This window comes from Hemicordylus capensis, chromosome 1 (genome assembly GCF_027244095.1).
Source record: "Hemicordylus capensis ecotype Gifberg chromosome 1, rHemCap1.1.pri, whole genome shotgun sequence".
NCBI classification, from domain to species: domain Eukaryota; kingdom Metazoa; phylum Chordata; class Lepidosauria; order Squamata; family Cordylidae; genus Hemicordylus; species Hemicordylus capensis.
The window spans coordinates 351,760,705-351,777,707 of NC_069657.1; the positions used below are offsets into that span (position 1 = coordinate 351,760,705).

At 40.2% G+C, this 17,003-nt stretch overlaps 1 protein-coding gene across 2 annotated transcripts in view; it reads right to left on the reverse strand.

The window, feature by feature from the left end:
- The window catches only part of MAP3K5 (mitogen-activated protein kinase kinase kinase 5), a 157,165-nt gene that overhangs the window by 89,182 nt on the left and 50,980 nt on the right, over positions 1–17,003 (reverse strand). For both annotated transcript variants that reach the window (XM_053288751.1, XM_053288742.1), the window contains exons 2-3: positions 5,609–5,748; positions 3,496–3,519 (exon numbers count right to left, since the gene is read on the reverse strand). In XM_053288751.1, coding sequence (XP_053144726.1) covers positions 3,496–3,519; positions 5,609–5,748 — 164 coding nt within the window. The remainder of the gene's footprint in view (positions 1–3,495; positions 3,520–5,608; positions 5,749–17,003) is intronic.

Below are 17,003 nucleotides of genomic sequence, written 5' to 3' on the forward strand. Positions count from 1 at the left end.
GCAGGGTGTGTCCCCCCCCAACATCTGTTTCATCTGTTACAATATCTGTTTGTCATAACAGATGGCAAAACCTAGGGCACATTATTAAGCTAATTCCTCACATAATTTTTAGCAAACAAATCAGCTCAGCATGTGCTAATACTTCAATGAATACAAAAATATAGCAGCAACTCTACTTTTACAAGGAAAAATAGCCTTGCTATTAAATAGAGAGGCAACAGGAAAAAATAATAAGATTCTGTAGGATATTTCCCATCCTACGTCAGAAGCCAAATTCATCCAATTGGTTTGGATGTGATAAAATCACCGTGAGGTTTGCGTTCCACATTGTTTTCCTGCATAAGACCTTTCCTCTGAAGAACCTTGAGTCACTCTAACTTGGGGAATGCCAGATTCTATCATATGGGTAGTAATTATAAGAAATAATAATCAAGTGGGGGGAATAAGAAGGTAGAACTGCCACAGGAAACAGGATGAAGGTTTACTAGATTCCTTTTCTCATAATACCTTTATGGAATAAATATAAACAATCTTTTCTACCAAAAAAAGAACCTGGCTTAAGTATTCTTTTGATAGAAAGGATAAAAACATGAAAAATCTATATGATCTTAAGAATTAAGTCTCTTTAATCTGTAGACTTGGAAGCCTACAGATTTATGCATGGCCTCGCCTTCCTCCTTCTCTGTCCCCATACCTCACTTGCCATTCAGCAATGGTAGCTTTACTAGAACAAACAGGCAGACGGATCACCAGAATTGAGGAGTGGCAAAAGTAAGGAGGTGGCAGAAATGGGCCAACCCAATTTATCCCCTTGCCCCTGCCCTGCTTCCTGGTCTTTGGTCCTCCCCATGAACCAGTCAGGTCCCACTACACTTGGCATTTAACCAGTTTTGTGATAGGAACAGCCTGTGTAAATTGGTCCTAGAATGCAGATACCCCTGTGGAGTATACAGCCTGGTATATGGTTTCATATCCAGCCCTTCACACCCAGAGAGCAGAACTGTGCTCCTTGGTTTTCATATGAACGTATAACTTCCACCACCTTCGCAGTTCACTGATGTCATGAGCTGCAGCCTATGAACGTTTTATGTCAATGTATACTGGTTCAAGTCAATTTAAAACATACCTTTTCCCCCCTACAAGAATGTAATGAATGTAATGGATATTGCAATTTGTAATTGTAATTTGTGAAGCAATTCAGATTCTTAACATGTTGTAGCCCTGTTTTTCTCCTTGCTGCTACAAAACAAGGACGAAATTAAATATGATTTTAATTGCACCTTTAAGCCTGGTTTGCCTGCTTTCCTCTCCCGTATAGTTAACATACATGGGGAGAACTAAGCCGGGCACATGGTGGGGGTAGTGAGGATTTAACCCTACTTGCCATGGTCCCAATCTGGGAGGGGAGGGCTGGGATGGAGAGAGGGAGAGAGCAAAGCTCACCAGGGCCAATTAAGTGATTACTTGGCAGCCAGCATGTAAAATTCCAGCAAGGAAGACAAATGTGTTTCAAAACACTTGGGGATATGCACTCAAAAGTCCTGACTGTCCACGGTCCCCATCATGTCTGCCCTTCATGCTTCACTTCTCTGCTGTGGGGAAGGCTGGTGCAGCAAAAAGAAACCACAAAACTCTGTAGCATGTTGCATAGACTTGCTCTTCTCCAGTTAAGCAGCACTGTAAATATTTGAACTATGTAAGACATAAATAGGGACTGTTTTTATGCTATTTGAAGTGCAAAAATGAATGAATTCAAAACTGGTTGCCTGCCTAAAACCTGAGTGCTTTGAAAGAGGAAGACTACAGAAGCAATGCCAGAGACTGAACAGACACACCAAGTTGTGGAAACCAGTTATATAGATTTTAAGGCTGGCACCTAGAGAATATTGGTTTCATGGAATCCTCTTCTTCCTGAGAGACTGAGCACACCATGTTCTCACTGATTTCAGTTCTGAAACTTCAGTAGCTCAAGACATCTCTGTATAAGGCAACATCCTGCTGCTTCTTTTGTCTCATTTCTAAAATATAATCATTTTCTAACACATTTCCTGTTCCTGATACAGTTTCTGGTATAGCCACCAAATGCACAGAAGAGAAACAAAAATATCCTGCCCAATTCCGCTACTGGACTTCCTCTGCATGATTGCAAAGGTCCATGAAGTCTGCAGGGGACTGTAACATTTAGATAACTGCAATGCCAACCAAAGGAGAAAAACCACAGGTCTTCCTTCCCAAGACAAAGCATCTTTTGACCAAACAGCTTCAAGTTTAAAGTCAATATTAAAGAAAGCCATACCCAAAGAGCAACAGCCAAGAAACAGTTATTTCTGAGTTCCCAAGAGACTCAAGAGAAGCTAGCGGTTGAATGGGTGAGAACTAAGCAGTTAAAAAGTTATTGGCCCATTCTAGTGAACCTTACTGATAGGTACGGAAGTATTGTGGAAGGCAGGGGGAACAGGCACATCCTCGTGCTTGCCTAGATAAGGGCTCACAGATAGCTTCCTGCCAATCAAATGCATTAGGTAATCCCAATTTTAGCATTATGAGAGGATAACGCATTTCTGTCCGCTCTCTCTACGCCTCTATGGCAGAGGCCTATACTGTTATGAATGCTGTAGAGCGAGTGCAGACAAATTTGTTACCCTCTCATAATACTAAAAATTGGGTTCTTCCTTGAATTTGATTAGGAGAAGATTCAAGGCAAACTGCCTCAAGATTCAAGAGTCTACCACTTTACACAATGCACAATTAGCCAATAGAAGTGGCTGCCTGGTCTGTGTAGACAATACTGAGCTATATGGATCAATGGTCCTACTTGGGATAAGGCAGCTTCCTCTGTGCCTAACAGAATGCTGGACGCTTATGGGCCTGGAGCAGGGTGGCCAGAACCTGAGGGGTATACTCGTGGGTCAAATGGGCCATAAGCCAGAATTTGGCTTTTAAAAAGCCAAATCTGGCCACCTAGGGCTGGAGACTGATTCAGCAGGGCTCTTCTTATGTATAAGGCCTGAAATATTATATGGGAGTTGTGGACCATATGTACTCTCTATCAGTCACTGGCATTTGCAAAAGCAGGAAGCTTCTTTGTCTGTGCAGAGTTTGTCAAAGCAGGAGTAGGAAAGCAAAACTAGCCTGCACTAGCCCTGAAGGAAGACAGAAGGAAAACAATGGAGAAAGGGGATGCAGGGGGGAGAAAATAAGACATTGTGCTTGTATAAATGAAGAGAGAACAAAGAGACAAATGGCAGAAAATTTACTAATGTGAGTGGGTAAATATGGCACCTAGCAACAGGTTTATTAACTGATGTTCATAGATTCGCAGCTGAGAATTAAAGCATTTTGAACTGAACAACAGAACTGGGGGAAACAGCAATATGACAGAACACTCACTAGAATAATGTTAAAAGAGTCAGACAAGTAACAGGGAATGAAACAAATCTGCACAGCACAGAATTTCATGCATCACAATTGTTCATTGGTTTCAATCATACTTACATTATTCTTGTGACAAATAATTTCCTATAAAGGAAAGGACAGAGATGAGAATAAGAACCACCTGCAAACAACTGACATACACATACACATTACAGATTATACTTATCTGATTTAAAATTCTGAATTTATGAACACTTTTCCCCCTTAAGAATTTTACATATATGGGAGTTCATTCTTAGGCATTTAAAAAATAGATAATGGTATAAAGTTGGTCTCTAAATGCAAATGGATAGAAGTACAGTTGATCTCTTTTTCCTACACTCATGGACATTAGCTATTCTATTCCCTTTACAATATAAACTGCATTGCATTGAGAACTTTTTTATGGGGGGACAATAAATAAGCAGCAGCAATAGCCTGGCTCACAAAAATAAAGCACGTGAAACTTTTTTGTCTAGTTTATACATGGCAGACTGCTCTTAAAGTGCAAGACTATGGTAATCTAGATACACAATAAATGTGACCAACTCTGTCAGTAATACAGTAATTAAACACCAAAGTTATTGGTTAATTAATGCATTTACAAAACCAGTCCTGAATATTTATGCTGATGCAGCTGCTGCCCATGGTACCAGATTAATAATACACCAGCGCGGCATGGCATAGCATAGCATAACATCGTGACATTGTGCCAGCACTCTTCTTCTGCCCATCATGAACTAGTGTGACATCAGGGAGATAACAGCCTAATTAAAAAATGTTGCCTACTAAAAACATTTCCTGCACAAGCTGCACTGATTTTATCAGGTTTAATGCTGTCATTACAACAACAAGAGTTAATGGGCTCCCAAAGTGTCAAAATTACTGTCCAGCATCTTGTCATGTATATGAATTCAGTGAGGTTATGAATTTGAATTTCCAAAGACATTTTAAAATGACAATGTTAAGGATGAACCTATGAACAGAAGCAGATATGTTAGGAGAAAAGAGCAATGCTTACCCATAAGGGATTAACTGTTCTTGTCTAACTAGGTTTCTCATGTGAGAATGTTATTTGCTTTGTGACTATATCAACAATAATCTTATTTGTCATCTGGAAAAATCACATTTATCAGCTATCATTATTAATATTTTTCAATACTGTCAGTTGGAACAAGTTTGAACCAACTGCAAAAGCAACTGGGTAAAGACTTCAAAAAAGAAAGAAAAAAAGTAATCACACTGTACTACATTTCTGAATGACACAATAGAAGGGATATGAGTAATATTTATAGCACTTAAATGAGTGTGATCCCAAAGTACCACTCACTAGCTTGGGGTTCAGCAGTTCCCAAGCGCTAGCTTGTCATGGCACCTGGAAATTTAAGCGTGGCACCTGAACCAGGGCGCTTTCCAGATTACCCACTACAACTGTGGTAAAATGCTTCGGCTTGGCAGGATCAAATTGAAAATGATCCCCAGAAATTACAACGGAAAATACAGCTACTTCTTTGCAATGGACAATGTTATAGCACTAAATCACAGCGATAAAATCTGAAACAAGGAATCCAAAATATAAACAGCATCCCACTGACAGTGTAGGGACTGTGGTGTCACAACACAAGAAGTATAGAAACACACTTAGCAGATACTTTGTGACACTGTTGTGGGGGCTAATCTGGAAAGCACCCAGGTGCTGGACCAATGTGATCAGGGCAGTGAGGAAACAAAGTAGGGGCAAAGTGGAGTTAATAAATGGAAAAACTTCCTAACCGTAACAACAGTTCAACAATAAACTGAACTGCCTAGGGAAGAAGTGCTGCTTCCTTCCTTAGAGTTCCACAGCATCCACTTGATGGCTATTCATCTTGGATGATTTAGGCACAGGTTATCCTGTCACAAGGATGACCCATTAGCTCATTGTATTCAGAAGAAGATGGCAATGAGAAGCAAGATGTTGCAGGTGGCTGAGCAAAGAAAGAAGCAGTTCTGAGAACATATTACTTGTCAAAATGCCTCCCTTTCTCCCCTAACATGTATATTTCCATGTCCAGGTCCATTATATGCATTATGGGCTGAGGCTGTTATTAAAGAGGGAGAAAGTATAGTATAATCGGAAAATTATAGTACTCTCAGTGACTGCCATGTCCTCTCCAGATGCACAATTCCTTCATTCTGTGAGGATATTAGTTACCTTCAGTGACTGCAGCGAGTCTGCATTTGTGTCACAGTAGAGAATAATGTTGTTGGCCATGCTGAAGCTCTCCCGAACTCCCAGATGATAGAAGAGAGAAGGCTGACGAAAAGCATCACTCATCTCCACGACTGCAATATCTGCAGGGTAGAGCAAAATGTGATAGTCAGTGTCAGTGTTGTTAAATGTCAGCACTCAGATATATTTTCAATTAACCTGTTGACTTGTCCCGTCAACCAGCAAAGATATTACCTTGAACAGAAAAAGAAAATAGAAAATGTTCTTAAATCTCCAAAATCACTATCAAGCTTTGAATTCTTGATAAAGATTTTGTATTTTCTGCTACAAGAGGATCTGCTTCTTTATATCAGATTTTCTACAGGAAAACAGTACATTTCAACCAGAATGTACTTTCAAGAAAGAACTGCATTCAGAAGGAAAGGGATTTTCCTTATAACAAAAAACAAACCCATATTAAATTTAAACACTGACTCTAGAGTACATCTGCCTTTGGTAGAGGTTCCTCCTTGCCCCACAGACAGCAAATACATCAACTAATGCAAACTCCAATGTAACATTTGGTGCTCAGTCTTTGAAATGGTCCCACAACTGTTATCATATATGACACAGAAAAATTATGTGGCAATTATAACTTTTCTTTGAAATATCTATAACAATTTTGGCTGTTCACAGAATTCGCATAATTAACCAGACTACATATCACTTCTATCTTCAGAGAACCCTTTCCATATCAATTTGTCTATCACGGAACCCTGTACATTACAGAAGATTCTGGGACATATTCTAAAGCGTATCATGCTAAAATCCTGCCATCTCTAATCATGCTCTGCAAGATTATAGCATTTGTATGATGAGAGAAACACTGTATTCCCTGTTTCTGCTTACAAGCTAGCCAGGGACCTATCTTCCACCATTTACACTTGGTAAGAAAATCTAAGAACACACATTACAACACACATACAGTACTCAGGGCTGGAAAAATAACTGAAGTTCACAACTGTCAGTTTCACTTTTTGTATACAGTTTTCAGACCCCCAAATGTCAATATCAAATTGCCCACCCTAAATATATCCATGAAAAATGGTGATGTCATATTGGGGTCAGCCTGTCACATATCACAGAAGTGAATCTACAAATAATTATGTTGGAACCACCCTAAGCTTTTGTGTTCTGTTCTTTATAGATATATGTATTGTTCTGAATGGGTATCTGCCAAAAATATTTACTTTCATGTAACTTCTCTTATTATTATTAATATATTGATACTACATTTGACAAAAATAGTTCTCAAAGCGAACAAAAATAGAGAATGGTTCCTTGTCCACAAAGGGCCCACAGACTGGACAAAAAGAATCCAAAAGCAAAAGGAGACACCAGCACAGGGTTGATATAAAAATTGATAGTCTTTTAAAAATAAAAATAATCAGGGTTTTACATTTAAATTGGATTTTAATTATTTTAAAGAAACAATTCATGAAAAAAGAACCTAGGTCAAGGATATCATCATGAATGTTAACCATAGCTTCTAATTATATTCTATGCACATGTTAAGACCAGTATATGGGAATGAGAGATAACAACTTGATCAATCCTATTCTGCAGGTGGTGTACGTGCATCACACAGTCAAGCCCTTGTCCACTCCCCCACCCGGCCAAAAGTGCAAAGACATTAAGCCCGTTCACCACTGTGTTCAACATTCACACGAGTGTACCATGTACACAGGTATAGTCATTCACATGTTAATGCTGAAAACAGGTACAGAAGAACATTTGCTATCTGTGCCATGCATTTGAAAGGCCTGTATCCAGATTCACTTTTAAAATGAACACAGGAACAGTCAATCACATAAACACGTTTACACTTTTACAGCATAAAGTCTGAATCGGACTACAGAAGGCCAACAAATGAAAGTGTATCCTCCATTATAGAAGGAAAACACCTATCATGGCAGCAGGCTGTAAAAGAGACCCCATTTGAGAATCTTTTAATGAAGTTCATGTAGTACCTGTTGATAGGACAGGCATGTGTGCAAAATGCAAACAGTGCAACAAAAAATTGCAACGCCTGGTTTCCCCTAATGAAATAGCATCATGAGATGTGCGTACCTATCATACTGTGTATCTACCTTCTAAAAATGAAACCCACATCTATATCTGATGAATTAAGGTTATATTAAACAAGAATGTACTTTTACAAGAAAATGCTGATTAAATAAAATCTTCCTGACTGATTGTTTAAATAATTAAAATTGAGTCCTTCTGTGAAGCGATTTAAATCATGATTTAAATCGATTTGATTTAAATCAAATAAACCCTGCACCAGCAACAGTCACTGGGCAAATGCTTGCTAGCACTGAATAGCGCCAGTTGCTCTTCCCCCACTAAACGTAAGAAAACCAACACCTGATGTCAGAGTCCTTTATAGCCCTGGATCTTTATTAGAGCAGACAATATTCTGCTTCTCCATAGCCCCTAAAGAATGAAAAAGCATATATAGATTTCTCTTTGCAAATATGCCAACTGTCTTTTTCACCCACGGGACTTCCTCTTAATCATTCAGTAAAATGTAAAGCAGTGTTGAAAAGACCATCTTTTCCCCAAACTGATAAACAGACAGGTTTGGTTTTTTAAGAAAGAAAAATATACTGATTTCAGGGTATATATATATATATAACTGAAGGCACTATTTCCATTTACAGATGTGTAGATCAGACAGTTCAATCAGCAGACAGTAAAGAAAACTGTTAAGAGATCTTTTTAAAATCACCATCATAAGTGTGGGTGTATGCTGTGCGTATGTTATGAAAGAACAAAATATTGCAGTAGATCAATCCGTTTAGGGGGACTCCAGAGTAGAGAACCATGTTTCCAGCTACCCCAAAGGGCTCTGCATCCACTGCTAAAGTCTTCCCAGAACCACAACTATGTTATCTGCCCAATGTCTTGCTGTAGTGATCCTTCAGCATGAATTAGGGGTTGTGCTATTCTACAAAAGCATTTTATCCTGACTGGTTAAAATGTAGACATAAAGAGGATAAGCCAGAGCTGAGTTTAACTACTTTTTCTTACAATGAAGAACTAAGAAAAGGTGGCTTACTGGACAATTATCAGTATTGGCATGAATTTGGAATGATTTTAAAACTCCTCCTCTTAACAGCTTAATCCAGAAAGAATTTGTGATGCGGTCAATGGCTTGATTGATCCAAAGCCATGGATCAGAACAGAGTTTCATAGTTCCAATACCTGCAGGTGAGGCACATAATTAAAAATGGCTTTGGACTCAAAGCCAGATACAAGAATTAATGCAATTCGAACTAGTAAATAATAAAGCAAGAAAAGGGGGATTAAGTAACACATATTAATTAATTAATATTTTAGAAACAGAACAAAATGGATAGACTGATTTAGAGGTCATGCCATCAGAACTAACATGGAGCTGGCTATGGAATATTCCTAAACTCCCAATGAATGCTTATCTAAGAGAAAGGTTTTATTCAATAATGTTGTGTTGGATGGGCTTAATCCATCCAAATGAACCTGGAATGTCAATATGCTGGAGGAGTGGAAGTTCAGGAGCCAATATATTCATTACTGAATAACTGTGAAATTATATTATTTCTGAGGGGGAAAATAAAAGGAAAAAGATTTTGGGAGCTGTGGCCACAAAATGCTCCTCAAAACATACTTTGAGTTCACTTCCATGGATGCTCACAATGAGCAAGGCTGTGGAAGCAAGCCAACACTTCCTTGCTTTCCCAGCAGCTTCACCCAGTTGCCAAGGCCCAATTGCTATTCATACAAGCAACCACATGGTAGAAGAGCTTACCATGTGGTGAGTAGGTTATCTGTATTAACCCACTAAAACAGTGCTGTGCCATAGAGACCAAGAGTCTTCATGGTCCTGTAGTGTACTCTGTAATCTAAACTACCTGGAAGCAATTTTTATTTAAGAGATAACCAAGCAAATGGCTAATAACACACCTACATTGAATTTGTTACACTGTTAGCCCACACTTCCTCCAAGGAGTTCAGAGTTGCCTTTACTATTTTGTGAGGTAGGTTTAGATGATGGGGAGCGACTTGCCCAAGGCCATTCAGTGAGAAATGTGAACCTATATTTCCCACATACAGGACACAGAGACAGACCTCTGCCTTCCGCCAACACAAAGCATATGCGAACCTGTGGCCTATTCCGCAACCAAACCTCAAAACCCACCAAGCAGTTTACATTATTGCTTTTTTTTTTAAGTCAGCTTTTCACAGATGCTATTTTGTATATAATGTTCCCTTCTACCTAGCACAAGCATGTAAAGACAATTAAAACAATAACAAAGATAACCTAGAGATGCATATATCATCAAAAAATATTATATATTATATTATATATTATATATCATCATAAATTATGCATATATCACCATAAATTATTATTTCTCTGTGTAAACTACCGTAAGCCATTTTTGGAAGGGTGGTATAGAAATCAAAATAAAATAAAATAAAAATAAAATAAATCAGGTGCTATAAAAATATAATACACATATACATACATGACTGTGGTATATAAGAATAACCTCTCCCTGACCAGGATCCCTGTCAAAGTGTCTGACCATATTGAATGTGTGTTCCTAAGTTTGGGGACCAGGGATAGACTGGGACTTCTGTTGGTGTACCAATCGCCCCGCTGCCCAATGGAGTCCCTAACTGAGCTAATGGACTTGGTCTCAGGTTTGGCGTTGGAGTCTCCCAGGCTTGTGGTGCTGGGGGACTTCAATGTCCACTTTGGGACCAATTTGTCTGGGGCAACTTAGGAGTTCATAGCGGCCATGATGACTATGGGCCTATCCCAAAGGGTCTCGGGACAAATGCACATTGCAGGTCACACGCTTGATCTGGTCTTTCACTCTGAACAGGGTGGTGTTCCATGGGTGGGGAATCCTATGATTTTCCCATTGTCATGGATGGACCACCATCTGGTTAAGGTTGGACTCACCATCACACCCCACCTTCACAGGGGCAAGGGTCCCATTAGAACTGTCCATCCAAGAAGGTGATTGGATCCAATAGGGTTCCAAGAAGCCTAGGAGGGATTTAGTGTTGGCTCTGCAGGTGATCCTGTTGATGCCATGGTGGAGAACTGGGATAGCAACCTCACCAGGACAGTAGACATGATCGCACCTAAGCGTCCTCTCCAACCCGCTTCAAAATTGACCCCTTGGTATACAGAAGAACTACAGGGGCTGAAGCGGCGAGGTAGACAACTGGAGCGCAAATAGAGGAAGAATCGGCTTGAATCCGACAGATTACAACATAGAGCACATTTGAAGATCTATGCTCTGGCAATACGGGTAGCAAAGAAGTTATTCTTCTCAGCCCATATTGCGTCTGCAAGTTCACATCCAGCGGAGTTGTTCAGGATTGTGAGAGGACTAGTGAAACCGCTGGGAGAGATCATCAAGAGATTTGGTGCAGGGTGTTATCAGTATGCTGATGACACCTAAATCTTTTTCTCCGTGTCAACATTATCAGGAGAAGGCATAACCTCCCTAAATGCCTGCCTGGAGGCAGTGATGGGCTGCCTCCCCATCTCTTACAACTTTTAAAAAGGCAGTCAAGACGCATTTGTTCACCCAGGCTTTTAATTAGATATTGTTTTACTTCGGTTTTAATAGTTTTAACATTTTATTTTAATAGTTGAAAAGTTTTAATCCTTTTATTGGTTGTCTTTATTGTTTCGTTGTAAACCACCCAGAGAGCTTGCATTTTGGTCAGTATAAAAATTTGTTAAATAAATACATATATACATACATAAAATAAAGCTGAGATCCCCAGTATTCTGACAGCCAACTAGATGTTTCCAAGCCTCACAACATGAATCCAGCCATTCAGAGTTCTAGATCATGATTTTAGTATCATTCCTTTTCAATATTAGTAATTTTCTAGAGTGCCTTAATTGTACAACTTAAATAACAACCTTTAAACACATTCATGTTCAAAGCAGCCCCCTTATTTCTAGTTTGCACAATTCTTCCAATTTTACCAAGATGAACTTAGGCCAAGACAAAAAATAAAGGACAAAATCCCCACTCACAACCAGAAATTACTCATTTGCAGTAGACCGAAGGTTGTCATCAGTGTTCCCTATAACAGGGATTCCCAGATGTTGTTGTATACAACTCCCAGCAATCCCAGCTGCAATGGCCTTTGGCTGGGGATTCTGGGAGTTGTAGTCAACAACATTTAGGAAGCCTTGTTACAGGGAACACTGGTTGTCATACATATTTATATCAAACATGTACCCTGACTGTAGTACAGGAGCAGAAGGATCTCATATTTTTTCTGGGTATATTGTGGACAGTCTTGGATAAAAGGGTCCAATTCCTAAGGGACTACAGAGCATTTTTTCAAAGAATAAAGTAGCTTCCTTTAAAGCAGGCCTGCTCAACTTAGGCCCCCCAGCTGTTTTTGAACTACAACTCCCATAACCCCCAGACACAGTGGCCAATAGCCAGGGATTATGGGAATTGTAGGCCAACATCTGCAGGAGGGCCGAAGTTGAGCAGCCCTGCTTTAAAGTCACTATATGACTGTCGTATTTTTTTTAACAACAACCCATAGCCTAGCAGGAGCATGAATTCTCTGAAAGTGTTCATGGGCCTGGTTTTGCTTCTGATATGCATAGAGTGTGTGTGTGTGTGTGTGTGTGTGCGCGCGCGTGTGTGTGTGAGTGAGTGAAACATCCTGCCTTGAATGGGTTTCGAAAACTGAGGTTTGCAGTCTGATTCTATGCAAAGTTACTCACGTGTACGCCCATCATTTTCAATGGGTTTACATATATCTAACTTTGCATTGGATCAGATGAACCTTGAGGTTTCCAGTTGACCAAGAATCTAGATGTATCTAGACAATACAAAGTATTTTTAACACATAATAAAATGGTATACTACATAAGAACAAGATTGCTGCAACAGCTCCAAAGCTTATCCAGTCCAGCATCCTGTTTGCCACAGTGACCCACCAGATACTTCTGGGAAGGCCTCAACCAGAAGATGAAGGCATGCCCTGTCTCCTGCTGCTGCTCTTCTGCAACTGGTATTCAGAGGCCTCCTAAGAAGGGTGAAATCTCACTAGGATAAAGAGCCCTTTGCACCTAGCTATAATCAATGTTCTTAATCACTAAGATGCTGAATGACCAAAGTTCAAGTTCTCTCATTGTTCTTTACAATGCAAAAAGTCCAAGAACCAAACAATTAAGTCTTAGTTAAACACACACCCCCTTTTGTCTCCTTAAATATTCCATACATTTAATGCAGGGAAATTAAATGGATCTACAAATGAACTCATTGTATGTCTGCAATATTTTCTGAATGTTATTTATCCTAACATTGACATACATAAAAGCATTTCCAGGTGCTGTTATTAGTGTGATTATATGAATGCAATCAACTATTTCAGAACTCCTGTTAGAGTCATCCACATTTGGGTCCTCTACTCTGAAAGGAGATAAACAGAACATTTACTCGTTGGGATAAAAGGTCAGTGAGGAAAACACCACAGTTGAACTGGAGATAAGAAGGAGAAAGTGTTTGGCTTATTTTATGTATGTATGCTTTTGTTAATAACATACAACTCAAACATGTAAATTAACTGCAGCCCATCAGGTTATGATGCATGTCTTTTTACTGTGGTCCTTTAGTAAATAGCTAAATTATCCAATTGTGGTAAGAAGGCATGTCAAACAATGTGACTAAACACAGGACTAGGGAGAGAAGACAGGAAGACAAAACTAACAGCTGTGCATTTATTAAGTTTCAGTTCAGTTTCTATTCCTACTGTTTAAAACACACACACAGAGAGAAGGAGCCGTTTTTATCATTCCTAGTATTGACTTCAGTTTAAGCAACCACACCTGAAGCAGAAACAAATGCAAGATTAAACACATAGCCCTCATACAATTGGCTGGGCTGGGCTATCTAGATTACAAAGATCAAAAGTGAACTATTTGTTAACAAACCTAAATACTAGACCTTCATATGGCATACCAGGTATTCTGACTAGGTATCAGGAAATTTCTCAGGAAAAGAGAAAAAACTCACACAGAGGTGCAATTCCTTTTCTGGAAACTTGTCTACAAAAGTGCTCAGAGAGAGATTTTAAATGAACCCATTAAACAGAAAATTGTGGAGGGGAAGAACTATAGGGAAGGTCCACAGTATCATAATAATTATCTAGCCAGACTAGTGGTCTCTTTTTTAAATAACTAAAACTGAGCTATGAGTAAGCTCATTTTAGCAATGAGAAATACAGCAAAAACAATAAAGCCAGTGAAATACAGCCAGGAGAATTAAGAAGAAATTAAAGGAGAATTCACAGAGGAGATGTGTTTTGCTTAGGTAATTAGCAATATCAAAGACAGCTGCTTTTGTATATTGCATGATAGGATTTAGAATTCAAGTTATTCAGCAACTTTCTTCTCCCTCTTTTTCTCCAGCTATCATGAAAATCAATGTTAGCCTATAGGTGACAAACAACAGAAGTTATATATGTTAAAAGCTATACTGAATTCAGACAACATTGCTTTCACATGATTATTGTCAACTATCATGTGCTAGGCTGTGTGCCTGCAACTTTGGTTCAGTTGAAGACTGCATACACAAACTGAGCATGCAATGTGAATGAAACTTTAATCAATGCCAGGAAAACTGGTATGTGGTAACAAACTTATCACACATCAGGGGCAGGTCAACCACTATGGGATGAAGGACAATATCCTACTCCCTCCCACACCCCACCCCAGATAAGAGGGAGAAGTACAATTAAAGACAAATGCATCACCTTGCTCTTCAAACTAATTTTTAGCTCAAACATTACCCATCAGGCAGCAAGGAAGGGGAGTCCATGGCTCAGGCAGCCTCCTCTCTCTTTGAAAAGTTGCCAAACAAGCCACCACCATGTACAGGGCTTGTTTTTCCCCAGCCCAGGTTCTGCAGCTAGAGTCCTGGATGTCTATAGGTGGGCGTTCCCTATAGCTTCTTTCCTTACAAAGGGCAACATCCAGACTGATTTAGTCATGATTAAGTCCTGTTGAAATTAATGGGACTTAAGTGAGCCATGACTAACTTGTCTCATTGTTTTCAGTGGTACTTCCTCGTGGCTATTGAGTCTGGATGCTGCCCAAACACAATGGGAATCTCTTAAGGTTGAAAGAAAACAAAACCATTGGGAGCTCAGTGCTTGCTCATTGATGTAACTATGTTTAAACAAGGTTTGGGAGCATGTGTAGAGGGGTGATTCCAATGAGCATACCTCACACATGATTAAAGAACATGCTGAGAACACATCAACACGTCCTTCAGTGACTCTAGGTCAGGAGCCTTCTCAGTGCATCCCTGCCTTCTCTGTATGTAGGGGGCTGGTGGAGCCCTGGTTCATCTGAACTAGCCCTATGTGGGACTATGTGGAGGGATCTGTTGCCTAGCTGCAGCAGTCCAGAGAGAAAAGTAGGCAGTCAGCATTATCATGTGGCTCACTCAAATGCCCCTCCACCCTACTTGAATTTGAATTGCATCTTAGGATTTGCCTCAGCCCGGCTGAGTTTGTGGACGCTGCTCTTCTGCCATGCATTGCTAACTGAGCAACTGGACCTTCACTCCCAGCTCGATTAAACATACAGAGATGGCTTCCCCATCTGTGAATGCTCCTGTTTTCCTTGGCTGTAGGCATTTAAATGGCTGTCTCAGGAAAGAAGATTGTCAGCATGACTTGAACTTTGTGGATCGGTGAGTCTCTTGTCAGGATTTTCTAAACCTTTAGAAAAAATGTATGAGAATATGAGGTAGGAAGTGGTACAATCTCCCCTCTCTCCACTTGCATACAATTGGAAACCTGATTGTGGTTTCTTGGTAGTAGAAAGCAAGGCACTTGCAGGTTTTGTATTTGTTTTGGGTAGGGGACAGTTTGTCAGTAAATGTTTAAATTGAAAAGTGTGCAGTTTCAATTCTGTCTGAATGTTTCATTGACAACATTTCTATTTCCCCCTAAATCTGGTCAGTCCTTCCCAATTACAGACACAGAGGCTAGTTGAGCTTTCTCAGTGCTGAGAGGTTGCACATGGTAGGAGTTATTGCTTCACACTTCCAGGGCTGCTACCCATGGCAGTGAAAGGTTCTTGTATTGGTAGTGGGCCCCATCTCAATTAAACAGTTCTCTTTAGCAGTGGTTGATTCAATATCCCCCACCCCCCAAGTTATCTATAACTATGTTCAGGCATAATGAAAAAGGGGAAGATTATCACATCCCAAAGAATGCATCAGCATCCCACCACGATACATGTGAAAACTGTGCTCCCCACTATCCACAATTACAGCATTTTTCTGAAGAGGGAAACGCTGTACTTCTGGAGACATGCTTTCCATGGTTAGAATTCTGGGGTGCCAGGAATCCCATGATGTAACATTGATAGGAAGAATCTCTCCATTTGTTTCTTCAGACAAATACTGTAATGGGGTGGAGTTAAAGACAGCACCAGCACAGGCATGGGGTTTACAGGCACAGTTTTGTGGGTGCTTGGGTAAAGCATCCATGAAATGGAAAACAGCCGTGCTACCTTCCAATCTTTACACAGATCTCATCTGTGGCCTTAAAAAAAAGTGCAGTTGCAATGCCAGTCTGTCCAGTGTGGACTGGCAAAACACCACTAAGGTGTTGCCTAGCTACCAGTCCATTAATTGCTTTCTATTACTAGACCCTTTCTTTTAAATTGACTTCTGCTTCTTAGTTACTCTCCTTTGAAGTAGCTGGTTCTTTTCACTCACAGCCATGGCAATCCTGAGCAATTGCAAAAGAGCCATGGCATCCAAATTCAGTACAGGCAAGGTGAGGCAAGGCATTAGCTTTTAGGGGAACTGCTGAACCAAGAAAGGTACAGGCCAGGACTTAAGGTTTATATGACTATAGGAGCCCCACCCCGTCCCTTGACTCCGAAAGCAGCTATCCTCCTGAAGAGATACCCAAATTTCTTCCGCCTCCTGAGCAGATCCATCCGGAGAAAGAGCCCAGGCAGCCAAGCATAACAGCCATCTTCAGAGCCAGAGCTCATTCCAGATTTGGTGTGGCCTCTGATCCTGGGGACCCAGGAGCAACAGACAAGGCTCAAGGGGCAGGCCAGGAGCTTGTCTGGAGATGTCAGGTTCACAGAGCCCATGGACTCATCTTCAGAGGTGACCAGCATTCGCAGCCCTGGCACTACGGGTTCCAGAGGGCTGTCATCAAGGGTAGGGATCCAGGCCAAGGCCACTGTCTGGCTGAACCCTAATAGACGGTCCTTTATTTAATCTGTTCTTTTGCTATTGGCAAGCTCTTTAAAAACATAAACACA